At 36.1% G+C, this 16,167-nt stretch overlaps 1 protein-coding gene across 4 annotated transcripts in view; it reads right to left on the bottom strand.

Moving 5' to 3' along the window:
- The window catches only part of per (period), a 36,662-nt gene extending 20,495 nt beyond the window's left edge, over positions 1 to 16,167 (bottom strand). For all 4 annotated transcript variants that reach the window (XM_053767965.1, XM_053767966.1, XM_053767967.1 and 1 more), the window contains exons 1-6: positions 15,956 to 16,167; positions 12,177 to 12,287; positions 11,760 to 11,843; positions 10,826 to 10,977; positions 1,131 to 1,237; positions 27 to 158 (exon numbers count right to left, since the gene is read on the bottom strand). In XM_053767965.1, coding sequence (XP_053623940.1) covers positions 27 to 158; positions 1,131 to 1,237; positions 10,826 to 10,977; positions 11,760 to 11,843; positions 12,177 to 12,268 — 567 coding nt within the window. In that variant the 5' untranslated portion in view covers positions 12,269 to 12,287; positions 15,956 to 16,167. The remainder of the gene's footprint in view (positions 1 to 26; positions 159 to 1,130; positions 1,238 to 10,825; positions 10,978 to 11,759; positions 11,844 to 12,176; positions 12,288 to 15,955) is intronic.

Genomic DNA, 16,167 nt, shown 5'->3' with positions numbered 1-16,167 from the left:
GATTCAATTAAAATTAATCCACTTACTCTAGGATGAACGAAGTCAATAAAGGATCTGCCAATCCACATGTCTTTAGGGAAACCAAGGGTCGTTGTAAGAGTGGAAGTGGTATACATAACCACCCCATCGTGCATTGAGATGACGCAAGAAAATCCTTCCTGGAACAACAAGACATTTGACATCAAGTTATTCTCCATTTTAGGAAACAATAAAATACTTCATGGGGCACTTGCGTGATCGAATGTTTCGAAATTGTAATCTTTTAAAAGTCAGAACAGTAATTTTCTTGTCATATTTATTCAACAGAAGCGTAACTTTAGAAAGTAAATTTATATATATTTGCACTTCAAATTTAAGTTTAGTTTTGCTGTTGAAAATGAATGAAGAAATTAAATAAACGAAGAATGACTTTAGTTATAATACACATCGTCTCATCGAATTTCGGCATGGATATTATTAGAGGGATACACACGTAATATATTTATCTAATTCTAATCAATAAAACATGCACACATTTATGTAACATGTGCGAACCAGACGTTATGAAACTCCTGGGTAGATAAATTGGAACAATTTTACTATAGGGATTAATCTTGAAATCTGACTTCTCAAGAAAAAAAACAGAACATTGATACCATAAACTACTAGAATCTTAACCCTAGACTAGAACTTTTAAGCTCAGAAATGCAAAAAGACACGTTTATGAAATTCCAAAGATAATGTAATTAAGTGGAATTACTTATTTATGATCTCGCTACGACTATTATTTTAGATACAGCATATCTGGTATAATGCATGCGGTTTATCTAATGGCAAACAACCAGCGACTCAATATGAGTCACGGATGTGTTGAAACTCAAAATGAAATGGGTAAAGTGACACGATAAATGTTGTCAAGTAAAATGTGTACGTATTTTTATACCTTCATAACGCCCTATCATCGCGGTAGTCATATGGAAATAGAATGTATCTGACATTTTTGCGTTATTGAGTAGATAGGATTTCTGTATGTGTAGGTATCTTCAGAATCTTCTATTTTTATTTTCTAAAAGCATCAGCCGCGTTTTTTCCGTATGGCGTCAGCATTTCTCACGATAGTTCGATTAAATCAATACATCAGTAATAATGACCTTGTTACCCTCCTCATCCTTATCGCTGATTCTGTCAGAGGCCACAATCTCCATGAGTTCAACGCCCTTCTCAGACTGCACATGCTGTGTTGGCGGAGACAGCTCAACTGCACAACAAATTCACAGACGGAAGATAAACATGAACCTACATACAAACTAACATATTTAACTATATCTGAAATAAAGACACGTTGAGATTTGACAATGATAAAAGCAAAAAATGACATCTTTTTATATTTTAAATTTTTACTATGACATATGTATGTTGTATTTGTATACATACCATGCTTTTCCAATAGAACCTGATTAATACGTTACCTTTAACTATTGGATTAAGATTTGCCATAGTGAAACCCGATGTGAAGTACCTATTTAATATATAAAAGGGGGATATTTATGCAACTGACACGAAGTATCGATCACCCGGTCCTCTGGAACGATAATAATTATTTTAATAATTTTGAAAATAATAGCGTTTCATCTATACAACAGAATTTTATTGTCATAATGTTAAATACGAGAAAATTACGTGATTATATTAACATTGGGATAATTACAGCAATTATTTTGATTTTATTATAATAGTTTTGCAGCTATATTTACATGTTTTCTTAATTTTACACTTAGAACCATAAAATTTAATTTAAAGCCTACCAACTCAATTTCAACAAATCAAAATTTAGGAAGAAGCAATTTCTTACAGCACATGTATAAGAATAAAACTAGATACTGCAAATATGTTATATATTTGTAATTATTTTTTGCTAACCTGTTGATGTATCCCACTGCTGGGTAAAAGCTTCCTCTTCGTTTTCCACTTACCTTGTTACCACTTGGAATATTCGTACATAACCATAAAAAATATTTTCACGAAAACCTCAGGGCGCTATAGTTCAATTCGCACTTGATCTCATTAATATATAAATACATATAATATTTAATATATAGGCTTTCTAGTAAAATTATAAATGCGAAAGTTTAAGGATGTATGTGTGTATGTATGTTTGTTACTTTTTCACGAAAAATTTAGGCAAGGGATAGTTACGAAATTTGGTACAAGGGTAGAATTTAATCTGGAATTAGGGCACTTTTTATGCTGAAATTCCCACGGGGCTCGGCTAGTTTAATATAGTGTAATTTTGAAAATATAAAAAAATCGTTTAGAATTTAGTTTTATTGTAAATACTAAGTAATTCATTTATTGTGAGCTATTATAATAATCTCTGATATAATAACTTATAATGCAAGAGTACCTAACGTCTACCAGTAGCGTACATGAAAAACGCATTGGAGAAAATATTTACATGTAATTATATATAGTTTTATTAATTATATATGAACGTTTTATTGAAAGTCTGGATTTATTAGTATCCACTCATTTACAATAATACAGTAAGTGAATTGAGTTTAATACCTATTTTTGAATCTATCGATTAAAATAAAGTATATAATTTCCCAAGTTTAATATAAAAAAAGCATAGCACCCGACAATAAATATTATTTATTATTAACATAATTAGACAATTAATAATACATAGATAACAATGCTTGCTTACATACTATCCTTTAAAGTCGATTTATCAGTTGTCTCCCGTACTGATTGAGACGCATCTCTTTCTCAAAATATTTATTTGGGTGTCCGAGCTACGCTTGACCCACTTAGTGAGATTACCCCTTGGATTTAGCATGTGACGACAACGTGTACTACGTCATAACACCCCCCCTTTCACCCCGCCCGCACTTTCCCCACCCCTAGCGCGTGCGCTGCGATCGCCATGTCGCGCCGGGCGGCTCGTCCGCTCTTCAGTACGTCTTGGATTTTTAGAGTGACAACACGTGTTCTAATATCACAGTTGGAGGACGAAACGTTCGTCGTATTATTTTATTAACTGTGATCTACGTGTCATATAAATCAAGGTAAGTACTATATCAAAATGGGAAAGCCCCATTTTAGTTATTTTTGTGATTGCCCGCTCAATAGACGGCAAACTCACCACATAATGTTAAAACATCTCAGGAAAGCCCTGGGAGGTCTCATGTGATGCACTTATTTAATGTGCAAATGTCTTCTACTAGAGACTATTTTAGCCGACTGTCGGCTGCTCGCCAGCCGACTGACGCCTCCTCGCCCAGCCGACATGTAGGCTGGGCGGGCGACATGCCGGCTGCACGGTGGACGACACGACGGCTACGCAGCCGACGTGTCGTGTGAGCATGCTTAACCGACACCTGTAATGTCGCTTGACCAGCCGACGGTCATCTGGGCTTACTACCACATGCAAACTAGTACAACAACGCCCGCTATTTTCAGATGGCGCCATGCACCATGGGTGATCTTGCTGACTGGGTGCCACCCGACAAAGAAGAAAAGTTCTTTCACAACATAGTAGCTGTTTTGGATGAACTATACCCAAGCGATTGGAGAGGATGGGTTGTAGAACGTCTCGAATACAAAGACTTGTTTGGGGAGACGATATCGCCAGACCTGGAGTGCAGACTGCGCTTTGCCATTCCTACAACAAGGCTTGCAAAAGCCTACAGTTCAGATCTAAATCTCAGCGAACGCCGTTATAAGCACATTAAGCGCACCATGTTAAGATGGCCTTTAGGCCGGGCTCTCATATACGCTCCATTGTTCATCACATCCAAAATACACCCGACGCCATCGCATTCTAAATTTTTGGATACCTTAGACTCGCTGAAAACTCTGTTCATTTCCCGACATGAGGCCTCTAAGATTTTACGCACAGAAAGGCTCGACAACACAGAGATAGAATCAACCTCGAGTGTCCCATCCACTTCTAAGAGAAGCCACTCCCCCGATCCCTCCGGATTATATAAAGAAGCTAAACTGACGGACTTTATGGCTCATCAGAACGCTATGTTCGAGAAGTTATGCTTTATGGTACAAACCACAAACGAAAATGTGACAAGGATGCTTAATGAAAATGTGAACCCCCCGCAAGTAGATAATGAATCAGTTGTGTCCATGCAGGAAGATCTTGATGATCACATCGAGCAGGATGACTGGGTAGCTCCCCCCCTGGTGGAAGAGACACTAATTGAAGAAGATAACATAGAGCAGGCAGAGCCACCAGAGTTAGAACTTGAGGATTTTACTCCTGGAACCAAAGAATCTGAAGCAAAAATCACAAAAGCCAAGGAAACACATGTAAACCAAGGTATAGCATGTCAAAGGTTTGGATCCGAAAGCTGGCAAAATATACGGTATGCAGAAGTACAGAAATTGTTCCAGGCAACTCCAGTATTCACAGCCCTAAAAGTAAATAGTAATCTTGCTACCGTTACACCCCCGTGGCAGCTTGTATCTGTACTTGAAAAAATGGACTTATGTCTGGGAGCTATAACACATGGGCTGTTACAGCAGCGTGATACATTTCAAGAGATCTACCAAAAGGCTTCGCCACAAGTAAGACGGGAAATTAGTAAAAACTTCTTGGCCCCAGATTCAACATTCAGAAAAACGTCAGATGCTCTCCTACAATACACCTGTGGTAAACGGGCAGAAGTCATCCAACAAAGAAGGGCAATTTACAAACCGGCTAATAAAACTCTAAACGAGTTGCTTCATTCTATCCCTCCTTCGGGTAACCATTTGTTTTCGGAGCCTCAATTAGGAGAGCTTGTAAAAGAACAAGGAGGTGTGTCGAAACTCTTCCCGAGTAAATTTCGTAGACCAACAACTACTACATCCACGAACCGACCAGTTACGAGACGTGCCCCCGCCCCTACCACGTCATCAACGGACAAAGATAGACCACAACAAATTGGTAGTGGCTTTCGGCAAACCGCCAACCGGAAAAGTGGGAAACGATTTGATCGATTTACACCAAAGAAAACAATTACCAGACCTACGAAAAGCAATAGAAAGTATTAACTTTCGCGCAGGACAGGTCAGTAACAAAATTCACACCTGGGAAACAATAGGGGCACCTAAGAATATACTGTCCATATTATTAGGATATCGTATACCTTTCGTTAAACGACCGCCCTGCTACAGGTTCGATAAAAATGTTTGCTTACGCCATCAAACATTAACCAATGATGAAATGTCTCAAGAAATAGATAAATTGTTAGAATCTGGTGCTGCGCAAGTTTGTCAAAGTGAATCTGGTTTCATATCTCCTATATTTCTTCGCCAGAAATCAGACGGATCCAATCGACCCATTTTTGATCTCAGAAATTTGAATTACTTTTTAAAGCCACCGAAATTTCATTTACTGAATCACTTTAAAGTACCATCTTGCTTGAACCGAAATGATTTCATGACAAAAATCGATTTGTCTCAAGCCTATTTTCATATTCCCATAGCGAGAGAACACCGCAGGTTTTTAGCATTTGCTTATAAAGGAGTAATTTATGAAATGACTTGCTTACCTTTCGGCCTAGCGACTGCCCCATGTACTTTTGCAAATATATCTAACTGGTTAGCAAATTATTTCAGGCAACAAGGCATTCGAGTCATTGTATATCTTGATGACTTCCTTATAATGCATCCTAATGCGGTAACCCTCGAATTGCACACTCATAAAATACTACAATGTCTCATAGACTTAGGGTGGTGCATAAATATGAATAAATCAATCCTAATTCCGTCAAAAAGTGTAGAATACCTCGGTATTTTATGGAATACAGAACAAAATGTCATGTGTCTACCAGAACCGAAATGCAACAAAGTTTCAAAGATAATAAATACTTTGCTGAAGAAAAACTCTTGGACATGGCATATGGCCAAAGTAATACTAGGATATTTAAATTTTGCAGCGTTTGTAATTCCGCTTGGTAATCTTCATTGCAGGGCAATTCAAATAGAGGCAAACCGTCTTCCAGAGGACCAGAAAAACAAAAAATCAAACGGACAACGGAAGTGAGTCAAGAGCTGCATTGGTGGGCTTCTCACATAAATCAAGTATCTCCAATTCATTACATAGATCCTACGGTTTTCGTAACAACAGATGCATCAAACCATGGGTGGGGAGCTACAGTGAACGACGAAAAAATAAGTGGGTCCTGGAATGTCAAGCAACTGTCCTGGCACAGCAACCGCAAAGAGCTGTGGACTTTAAAAAAGGTGCTTCAGGAATTCGCCCCAATAATCGCCGAACGGACTATGTTAGTCCAATCGGACAACAAAACCGTTGTAACATACATTGCCAAACAAGGTGGCACAAAGTCGGAACCACTGTTACAGTTGACGATGGATATATTCAAGCTGGCACATCAAAATCAAATTCACCTTATTGCACGGTACATTCCAGGAAGGTACAACCTAGAAGCCGACAGCCTTTCGAGATTTCATCAAGCACCAGAATGGACCCTCTCTCAGGAGGTGATGGACAAGGTTTTCAAGAAGTGGGGCTACCCTTCGATAGACCTCTTTGCGAGCTCCCAGTCTGCTGTTGTAGAACAGTATGCCAGCGAGGATGCTCGGGATCAAGAATGCACCTTTGTGAACGCTTTCAGCAGAACCTGGCACTACAATCTAGGCTGGATATTTCCTCCACCCTCACTGATTCCTCGAGTGCTCAGGCACCTAGAAAAGGGCTCGGGAACATACTTACTTGTAGTACCCAAATGGGAAAAGACATTCTGGAAAGCAGAGCTAATACAGAGAGCTCTGAGCCCACCGTTCACAATTTGGAAGCTACGCAATCACCTAATAGATCTACAAACAGGCTCACCCCCTCCAGCAGTGGAGAAACTCAATTTGCAGGTTTGGAGGGTACGGGCTGGTCCCACTTAGTAGATAAATGGGAAATCAGCAACAAAACCCTGCTAGAATCTTCATGGCGCAGGTCAACTCTGAAAACGTACAGAGCCGCTTGGGAGCGATGGTGTTCTTGGGCCGAGGATAAATGCCCCATAGATAACCCCAAACCTGACGACGTGGCTCAGTTCGTCTGCTATTTGCATAATCATCTTAAATTAGCACCAAGCACTGTTGCAGTTCATAAGTCCGTAGTAGTCACATTTGCGAATCCAGAAAATTCGAGTTGCATAGCAAATCATCCCTTATTGAAACGTATCATGAAAGCAGTTGCAATAAGTAAACCTCCATCTAGAAAACCGTCCACTTGGAAAGTGAGCACTTTAATCGAATATTTAAAAAATTATGAGCTGGATACAGATAGCTTATTTCAAGTCTCCCGCCACGCAGCGGCGCTTTTACTTCTCTGTTCCGGTAGGAGAATACATGACCTCACACTTCTTGATACGAGTGCAGATTGTTTCGAAACTAGTGTAGATAACATAATACTGTGGCCAAAATTCGGATCCAAAACAGACTCTGCCACGTACAGACAAGCTGGATGGCAATTAACTTCTTCAGGACCGGAAAAATTGGATCCAGTGGTTTGGGTTAAACATCTCATTGAGCTGTCAAAAGTTAGAAGGAGTGCCAGGCCGAATCTAACAAGCCTTTTCATTACAACTAGAGGTCTAGTAAATGTAGCTTCTCGGACGGTTATCGCTGGTTGGCTAAAAACATTATTGAGAGAAGCCAATATCTATGACTCCCCGGGAAGTTTCAGGGCTGCAGTTAATACCGATTTATGGACAAATAGTAATACAAATTTAGATGAGGTATTAAAAAGAGGTAATTGGAGGAGTAAAGACACTTTCCTCCAGCATTATTTCAAAGAAGTACGAAATAGGGAAACTAATCGTATCAACAGTGTTTCTGATACATTTACTCCAATATGATTGTATAATGTAATTGATTTCATTGATATTATGTCTGTACTAACACAATTTAAGACTGATTTTCTTGAGTTATTTGATTAAGACAGAGGATATTTTTGTTTCGTTTAGGCCACATGTGTGGTTGTAAGATATTATGATTAATAAATACATTAAAAAAAAAAAAAAGGTCATTTTACTGTCACAGTACGTCATGCCGCGCCGGCAGAAAATAAACACCTCTCACTAAGTGGGTCAAGCGTAGCTCGGACACCCAAATAACACCGTTTTCCCCCCGAAGGGAAGAAAACGGATATTTGGGTTCCAGCGTAGCTTGACCCACTATATTTTTAGATCCTTGCCGGCCGTGAGATAGTACTGAAGAGCGGACGAGCCGCCCGGCGCGACATGGCGATCGCAGCGCACGCGCTAGGGGTGGGGAAAGTGCGGGCGGGGTGAAAGGGGGGGTGTTATGACGTAGTACACGTTGTCGTCACATGCTAAATCCAAGGGGTAATCTCACTAAGTGGGTCAAGCTACGCTGGAACCCAAATATCCGTTTTCTTCCCTTCGGGGGGAAAACGGTGTTATTATCGAGTACTGTATTGTAACATTTCTCTAACATAAATTTAACTCCATATAGAAAACTATAAATTGAAAAATATTAACTGGCATTTAAAGAAGACAGAGAAAGAAAATTAATATTTGCAAGTAAAATATTTCATCACAATTTTACGTAATAAATACCAGACAACTATTTTCAGCAACAAACATATCACCAACAGCACACTGATGGCTGCCATCTTCGAAGGGGCCAAATCTGTACTACATAACAAAACGAAAAAATAAGCATCGGCGAATAACTTCTGAATTATATGAAGGAAATCAAAAAGAAGTTAAATTTTAAAAACACATAATCAGTTAAAAAATGCCAATGTTCCGACATACTAGTACCTATAGTTTGTAGCGTTGTTAAATATGAATTCATTTAAAATATATTTGTTTTTATTTAAACACTATTTTTAGTTTTATTAAGCTTATTTTTTTCTGCCTCACAGTTAAATTATTCTCCATAATTACTTTTGTAGTAATTAATTATTAAGTTTCATTTATCAATGTTTAAGGTAAGTAATACTTTTTTATTTTACCTAATTGTTTTTATAGTTGTAATTAATACAAATGACCTTTTTAAAAGATTTTATAAATATGTATATTATATACCTTTTAGTTCATCCATTTGTAGTTAAAATTATTAAAGTTTTGAAGTAAATTTTAATAACAAGCATATATAATTATACATTTTCCTTTTTAGTCGTGAAAGAGATCAAGCGATATACGATATTTTTTATGTGTCATGGAGGGAGTTGAGAATTGTCAAATTTTTGTGTTGTTAACGTCAAACAAAATACTTTGTATTTTTTTCCAAGTTTCTCATATTTAGCATGTTATCTGACATTTTTGAACTTTTTTTATCATAAAATTATATTTTATTTTTAACATTATATTTTTATACACGTTTCGAAGTCTAAAATAGAAACATTTATACAACTTTTGTAATGTTATATGCGTCTCAAATCTTCCTTTCATAACGGCAGATTGGTGGCAATTTACGTAATGTTTATTTATCCTTATCTTCTGATAGGAATAAGTGGAAAATATAACTTTGGGACGTTTACAAGTCTTTCAATATTGTGCAACGAAGAAGAGGAAACGTCGGTACTCGATATCAGGAAGCAAATCAGGAAAAGGCGTACCTGACTTTTTTACTTTATATGTATTCGTGATTCTACTCCATGTCAATTGTAAGAAAAAACATAAAAATCTAATGGTCATACTTCGTAGCGGCTTAACTGATAAACAGACACGTTAAAGTTATTATTACACTTCTAACTCAGTTGTCGGGGTTTGAAAAAAAGATTTGAAGAAAATGTCAGATGCGTCTTTTTTCGAAAGGCATTCCAACTGAATCATTGCAGTGCCAACTGCGGATGGAAGCGCTTGTAGATCTGCAAATACTTCCTTCCGTTGTTGACGTGAGACATGGATCAGGGGCCCGATTTTTCAATTTCACAATCATGTAATGCCAATTTAAAAATGATAAACTAAAATTTTATTTTATGTCGACTATGCAGAAGTTTTGAATTTACTTTTCAATCGATATTTTTCCAACACTATTGCCATGTGATGATTATAGTGGAATATGAAACCGGTAGAGGATTGTACTAATAAGTATTATATAGACAATAAAGTTACGTTACTTTTGAAAAATGGGCCACCTGAAGACAATGTTGATAAGATATTGATAAATAAATACATACAAAGACAGAGAAGCTGTAATGCTGCTTTTGCCTTAATCGTCTTGTACGACAACCATGCAATTGTACATCCTAACCTATCCTAATGGCAGGCACGTCACGAATAAAGCACATAACAACTATCGATAAATACCAGTTGGCTCCTAAGGAAATTGTAACAAATGAAAATGGAACATTATCACAATACGACAGCCTACCAACTCAATTTCAACAAACCAACTAATAAAAATAATTACGACCGACAAATAATAACAATTTTTAATGGATAATCGAGAATCATTATAATCATATTAAAATCTTCTCAATATTTGCTTTACTTTCTTTTTATTAAAATCTGATTCATCAAATTCATTTCAGATCAGATTTTTTTGACACACGATAAGACATCCTGTACAAAGAGAGACTAAGAGGAGGAGAAAAGAGAAGCACACATATACATAATATGATAAAATAAAAAGAACTTCTATTGACAGAAACTGATCCAATAAAAGCTATGAGAAATAGCCAAAATGATTACAAATGCTTAGTTTTAAATAATCAAACTAAAGATTTGAAAACAAACCATATACATATATAAATAATAAATAAATGTAACTATGAATTATTTATAATGATACATGTGGCAGAACCTTCTCGGCCTTAATTATATATTAAGTTATTATAATCAAAATGGTAACCCACCATCTAGCTTCTCTTCTTTGGGGTCCTCAAAGACCGCCACTGGCGTGGGTGGTCTACATTCCTCTTCTATCGGGGTCTGAAGAGTCTCTGCTTGACTCTTCTTCTTTTTTGTATCTTTATCTTTAGTCCTCTTTTCTGGCTGCTGCGCGTTGCTGCAAATATTATTTGTTATTACAGCCTAACCCTAAAACACAAACGCTGCTACATACAATTAAACTGCATCTGTGAACTTTCCTAAAGAACAACTAAATATGTCAACATCCACTTGTTGACATTTGAATTTGTACTACGAAACGTAACACTTAGTCTAAATAATTTAAGCACTTAGTGTGAGTTTTCAATGCGAACTTGATGGAGGCCGATCAGTCACAGCAGACAAACCTATTCACTTGGAACATTCGAATTTCAAACGGCTGGGCATTCTTTAAGAATATAAAACAAAACCAAAAATATAGTAGCATCACGTCTTTCATGTTTTGAGACAACCCTCATTGCTGGCGGCTGTTTCGCTCTCAGCAATGCCATCGAACAACTGTATGAATGTCATTAAACTGTGGTATGGCATTGTGATAACAACAATCCCGCAATGTTGCTAGACTAAGTCCTGATGAAATCAGTCAGTCCTGACGAAAAGCTTAGATAATTGATGATATGATTAGTTCCTATTGAATAACCTGGATATAGTATTGAATATTCTTGAACTTTATTGTATTATTTCATTTGATTTGAAATCTATAAACCCTAGTGCCAAGTTTGTTTGTACCATGATTGTGCAATGATGGACCAATACTAATGGGTCTTTTATGCTGCGTCGACGACTACATCCTTTCTATTACAACATAAACCCAACTACATAATACATACACATGTTGCTACGCTCCGGTTTATAAATATTATCACAAGGATAAAACTTGATGCTACTTAGTTTACTAACCTGCTGCCAGAAGTAGAAGGTTTCCCGCCATAACCACTGCTGCCACTTGAATTGCTTCCGGAATGAGTGGACTTAGAGCTGTGGCTGTCAATAATTGGTTAAAATTATTATAGGTACATTGTTCCCTTTTTGAACTTAATCACCATGAACATCATTATTTTAACTTAATTAAACACCCCTTCTAAAATCGATAGGTATTATTTCAACATAAAAATATGGTTAACCTAAAGAGTATTTTCTATCTGGGCATAAAACTACAAGGACAGAAGGCAAACCACTCCCCCCGGTTTGCCTTTTAAATTTCACACACAAGATAAAAAATTATCAACTAGAGAGCAGGCTTCCTCAAGATGTTTTCCATAATCCAGAGCAGTGATGGTTCCATAACCATTGTTATCTTATCTGTCTATGTAGTACCTCCTCCGGGACTGACTGTTGCTACAGCTGTTGGAGTAGGCAGAGTCCGATATCTTTGCATTGTTCTCCGAGTCGAGTAGGAGATTGTCCATCTCGATGTTTTCCGATATTCTGGAATAAAAATTTCATTTATCATCCTGAGGGACTCGATATCTTCTTTCTTGATGGTGGATCTTCGCTCGGTTGTAAGGTAAAAATATTTATGTCGCTTCGCTTATGTAAAAAAGATAAAAGTGGAAAGCTTTCTCGCCCGTAGGAACTTCGGGAAAAAAAGGACACCATTTATGTTTCAAATTACAGGTAATATTTTACACGATTCAAGAACAAACATCGTTACTCACTCCCTTAGATTTTTATCAATAGGTCAGTAGAATTCGCAGAAATCAATTAATTACAAGCAAACAAAAATCGATATCGCATTGCAAAATTTAGGTTTCGTACCTATCCGATATTTCAAACAAATTCGACAACTACCTTAAATATTGTGTTTATGCTGATGACTTCATAACAAAAAAATTTAAGTCTTCTACGACGGCTGAGTTTTTTGTATTTTATAATAAATACTTGACACAACCTGTGGCTTCGCTCCCGTGGGAATCTCTATTCACATTTTGACGACCTCGGTGGCAATGGTAAAATGCTTGCCTCTGAACCGAGAGGTCCTGGGTTCGATCGCCGATCGGGTCATGATGGAAAATGATCTTTTTCTGATTGGCCCGAATCTTGGATATTTATCTATATACGTATTTGTTATAAAATATAGTATCGTAGAGTTAGTCTGGAACTTACTTTGGGGCTAGCTCAATCTGTGTATGTATTTATATTTATATTTATTTATAATTTTATAACAATCGGTCCAGTAGCTTATGCGTGAAAAAGTAACTCAAACATACAGACATCCTTACAATTATACACTTCTTGAGGAATCACACTATCAAATGCATGTCATTTTTAGAGTTCCCTAATAGATTCGTCATGTCTGTCTATCTGTCCGTCCGTATGACACAGCCACTTTTTCCGAAATCATAAGAGCTATGTTGTTGAAACTTTGTAAGTAGATGTATTCTGTTAACCGCATTAAGATTTTACATTAAAAAATACAATAAATTTTGGATTTCCAATTGAAACTCATTTTTATTTTATCAAACCCATACGTGTGGGGTATTTATGGAGAGGTCTTCAAAAATGATATTGTGGTTTCTAATATATATTTTTTATACCGAATAGTTTGAATAGTTTGCGCGAGTGACACTTCCAAAGTGGTAAAATGCTGCCCCCCTGTAAACTTCTAAAATAAGATAACTCAAAGAAATATTAAACTTCCACCGATAACTGATTTGAACGAAATCTAGTAAGTAATTTTTTTAAACGCCATAAATCATAACCGCAATTTCTTAAAACTTCGCCGCGATCAACTAGATCTTTTATGTTATGTTACTAGCTGCGGAACACTGAACACATGGGCGAATACGACTCGCCCTTGGCCGCTTTTTTGAATGTATCGCTCACAGAAAGACGGGGCAGAGGACTTTGTTAAAAAAGCCTTTTCAATTTATCGCTAACAGACAGATGCGGCAGAAGACTGTGTGAAAAAAAACCTAATCTATCTATCTAGGTATCTGTTCATAACAATTATTTTTTATTTGCAGGTAAAGGTTGATTATGAAGAATGGCACTTAGTAAACTGTTTCCACAGCTCGGCCCGTGGCCATCCCGGCAAAATGTGTTTTCTGATCCAATCTTTCACCTCTCTCTCTGGTTTCCGGGGTAGAAAATTGAAAAAAAAAAAGACGTAGGTATACATTTTAATTAGGTCTTCTTCAACTAGGTATATCAAATTTCATCAAAATCGGTCCAGCGGTAAGCCGCGGTAGCCGTGAAAGCGTAACATTCCGACAGACTTTCACATTATAATAATGACGGATATGTACTTGTGTGTACCCTAATAGGTATTTATACAACTAAAATAACAGTTATTGTAAACATCCTAGTCCTAACTAATAATCCTTATTATGAATGCGAAAGTAAGTTTATTTCTTTTTTGTTACCTCTTCACACTCTATATGCATACTCAACTAATCTTATTGTAATTTGGTATACATATAGTTTGAAGTGAAAAGATACAGTGACCCAGAAAAGTAATTTCCGCGGGAAATTTACCCTGGCGAAGATGTGGACAAGAAATTTGTTAAATAATAACTTTCACATGGCATGCCAGTTACTTGCATGTGTAAACAGTGACAGTAGCTGATATGCATGTATTATTAAATTATTAAAGTAAACTAGTATCACAGTTGACCAAAACACATAACATAACTTAAAACGATGTTATTATTTTAGGACCAGTTAACCACCCTTCAGTTTTATCTTGGTCTAAAACTGAAGTCTTCAAAGTGTATTCAAAGGTGACAAAGAGCTGCTAAATGTTAACCCTATAGATGGTTTCTTGTGTTTATTTTTTTTTTTGAATATAGTTTTTGGGTGAAAGTGGTTAATTGATTATGTTGAAGAAGTGGTGGTCGAAAATAATTTACATATCCTAATCCCACAAATAGTGCAATATGATATGAATATAATTTGATGATATGAATAATAGTGTTCAAAAATTATAATACAGTTATTGTGTTTTACAATGGACTTGAATCATTTAGCAAATTCGTCTTGTATTTATCACATTGAGTTCTGAATCCTTTTCAATAATCCACTAAAACCTTCTTTTTTTCTTTTAAACTTACCATTTACCATGATTGCAAAGAAGGTATTTTAGTCGTACATCTTCAAAAATATTGAAGATTGGCGCTTTTGCAGGCATGCATTGGCAATGTTTTTTAACCCTAGAGGCACAACTTCAATGGACCTTGCACTGGGCACTTTATGAACTATAGATAAAATAATAATTTCTGAACTATGGTAAACAATGATTTTATACATGGTACCTACCATGGATTTAGTAAGTACTAATTAATGGTACCTACCTACTATATATATTTATATTTTTAATTACCTACTGATGGATGCTACTTTCCAATCAAATAAGATTTTTTTCTAATGTCAAAAATAAAAAAATATGGAGCTTGTATGACAAATATTTAAATGATGCCATGATTTTAGGAGTCAAAATGCATTCCTAATAGGTACTTTAGGGAATAAAAACATAGTAAATTGTGTAATTAATTATTACTGATCAATTAAAGAGACCCTCAATTATTGTGTAATTATATAAGTAACTTTATGTAGGTATTTATGTTTTTACCCAATCAAGTACCCATTTCTTTTTTATTTATTCCCTCGTTTCATTGAGGAGGCAAAGGGTTCTAGCATTTAAAAGTTTTACCCCACTGATATCTATGGTTTTACATAAGCTTGTTTTTTTTTTTATGGAATTAGTAGGTATTGTACGGAGTACCTACTATTTCCATGTTTTTATATACAGCAATAGTAACTAACAAGACCTTACACAATCAGTGGACCCAATTGTAGCCACCATTGCAATTAGGTCTTATTACAAGCAGGCCAGATAAAGCAGTTTATATTGATCACAGAGCATATAAAGGTATACAGAAAATAAGAATAATTAAAGTAAGAAAACAAAAGTAAATAGGTATCACATATTAAAAAAAACTTCGCATTGCATAAAAATCTTAGTGCATATCAGCAAATAAGTACGTTTTAAGTAACTTCTTTAGTATTATTAAAATTTATCGTATAGCACGGGGCTTTACCCGAGGCCATATCTTTAAGTTATGTTGCTTTTAAAATTGTTTTAAACAAAAACTTACCTGATTTAATGTAAATCCATTAGTTATTTACAAAAAATAAAGTTTGCACATTCAATAGGTACTACTTTACAACACTTTTAAGCACACAATAGTTTCTTAATAAACACTGAACAGTAAAAATGCATACAAAAATAACCGCGGAATTAGCATAAACTCTATACTAGAACCATGCACAGCACTTTTACACTGAATCAAAACTTCGTTTCGTTCAC

Source organism: Plodia interpunctella, chromosome Z (genome assembly GCF_027563975.2).
Source record: "Plodia interpunctella isolate USDA-ARS_2022_Savannah chromosome Z, ilPloInte3.2, whole genome shotgun sequence".
Taxonomy (NCBI): Eukaryota; Metazoa; Arthropoda; class Insecta; order Lepidoptera; family Pyralidae; genus Plodia; species Plodia interpunctella.
This window is presented reverse-complemented; position numbering and strand designations above follow the sequence as displayed.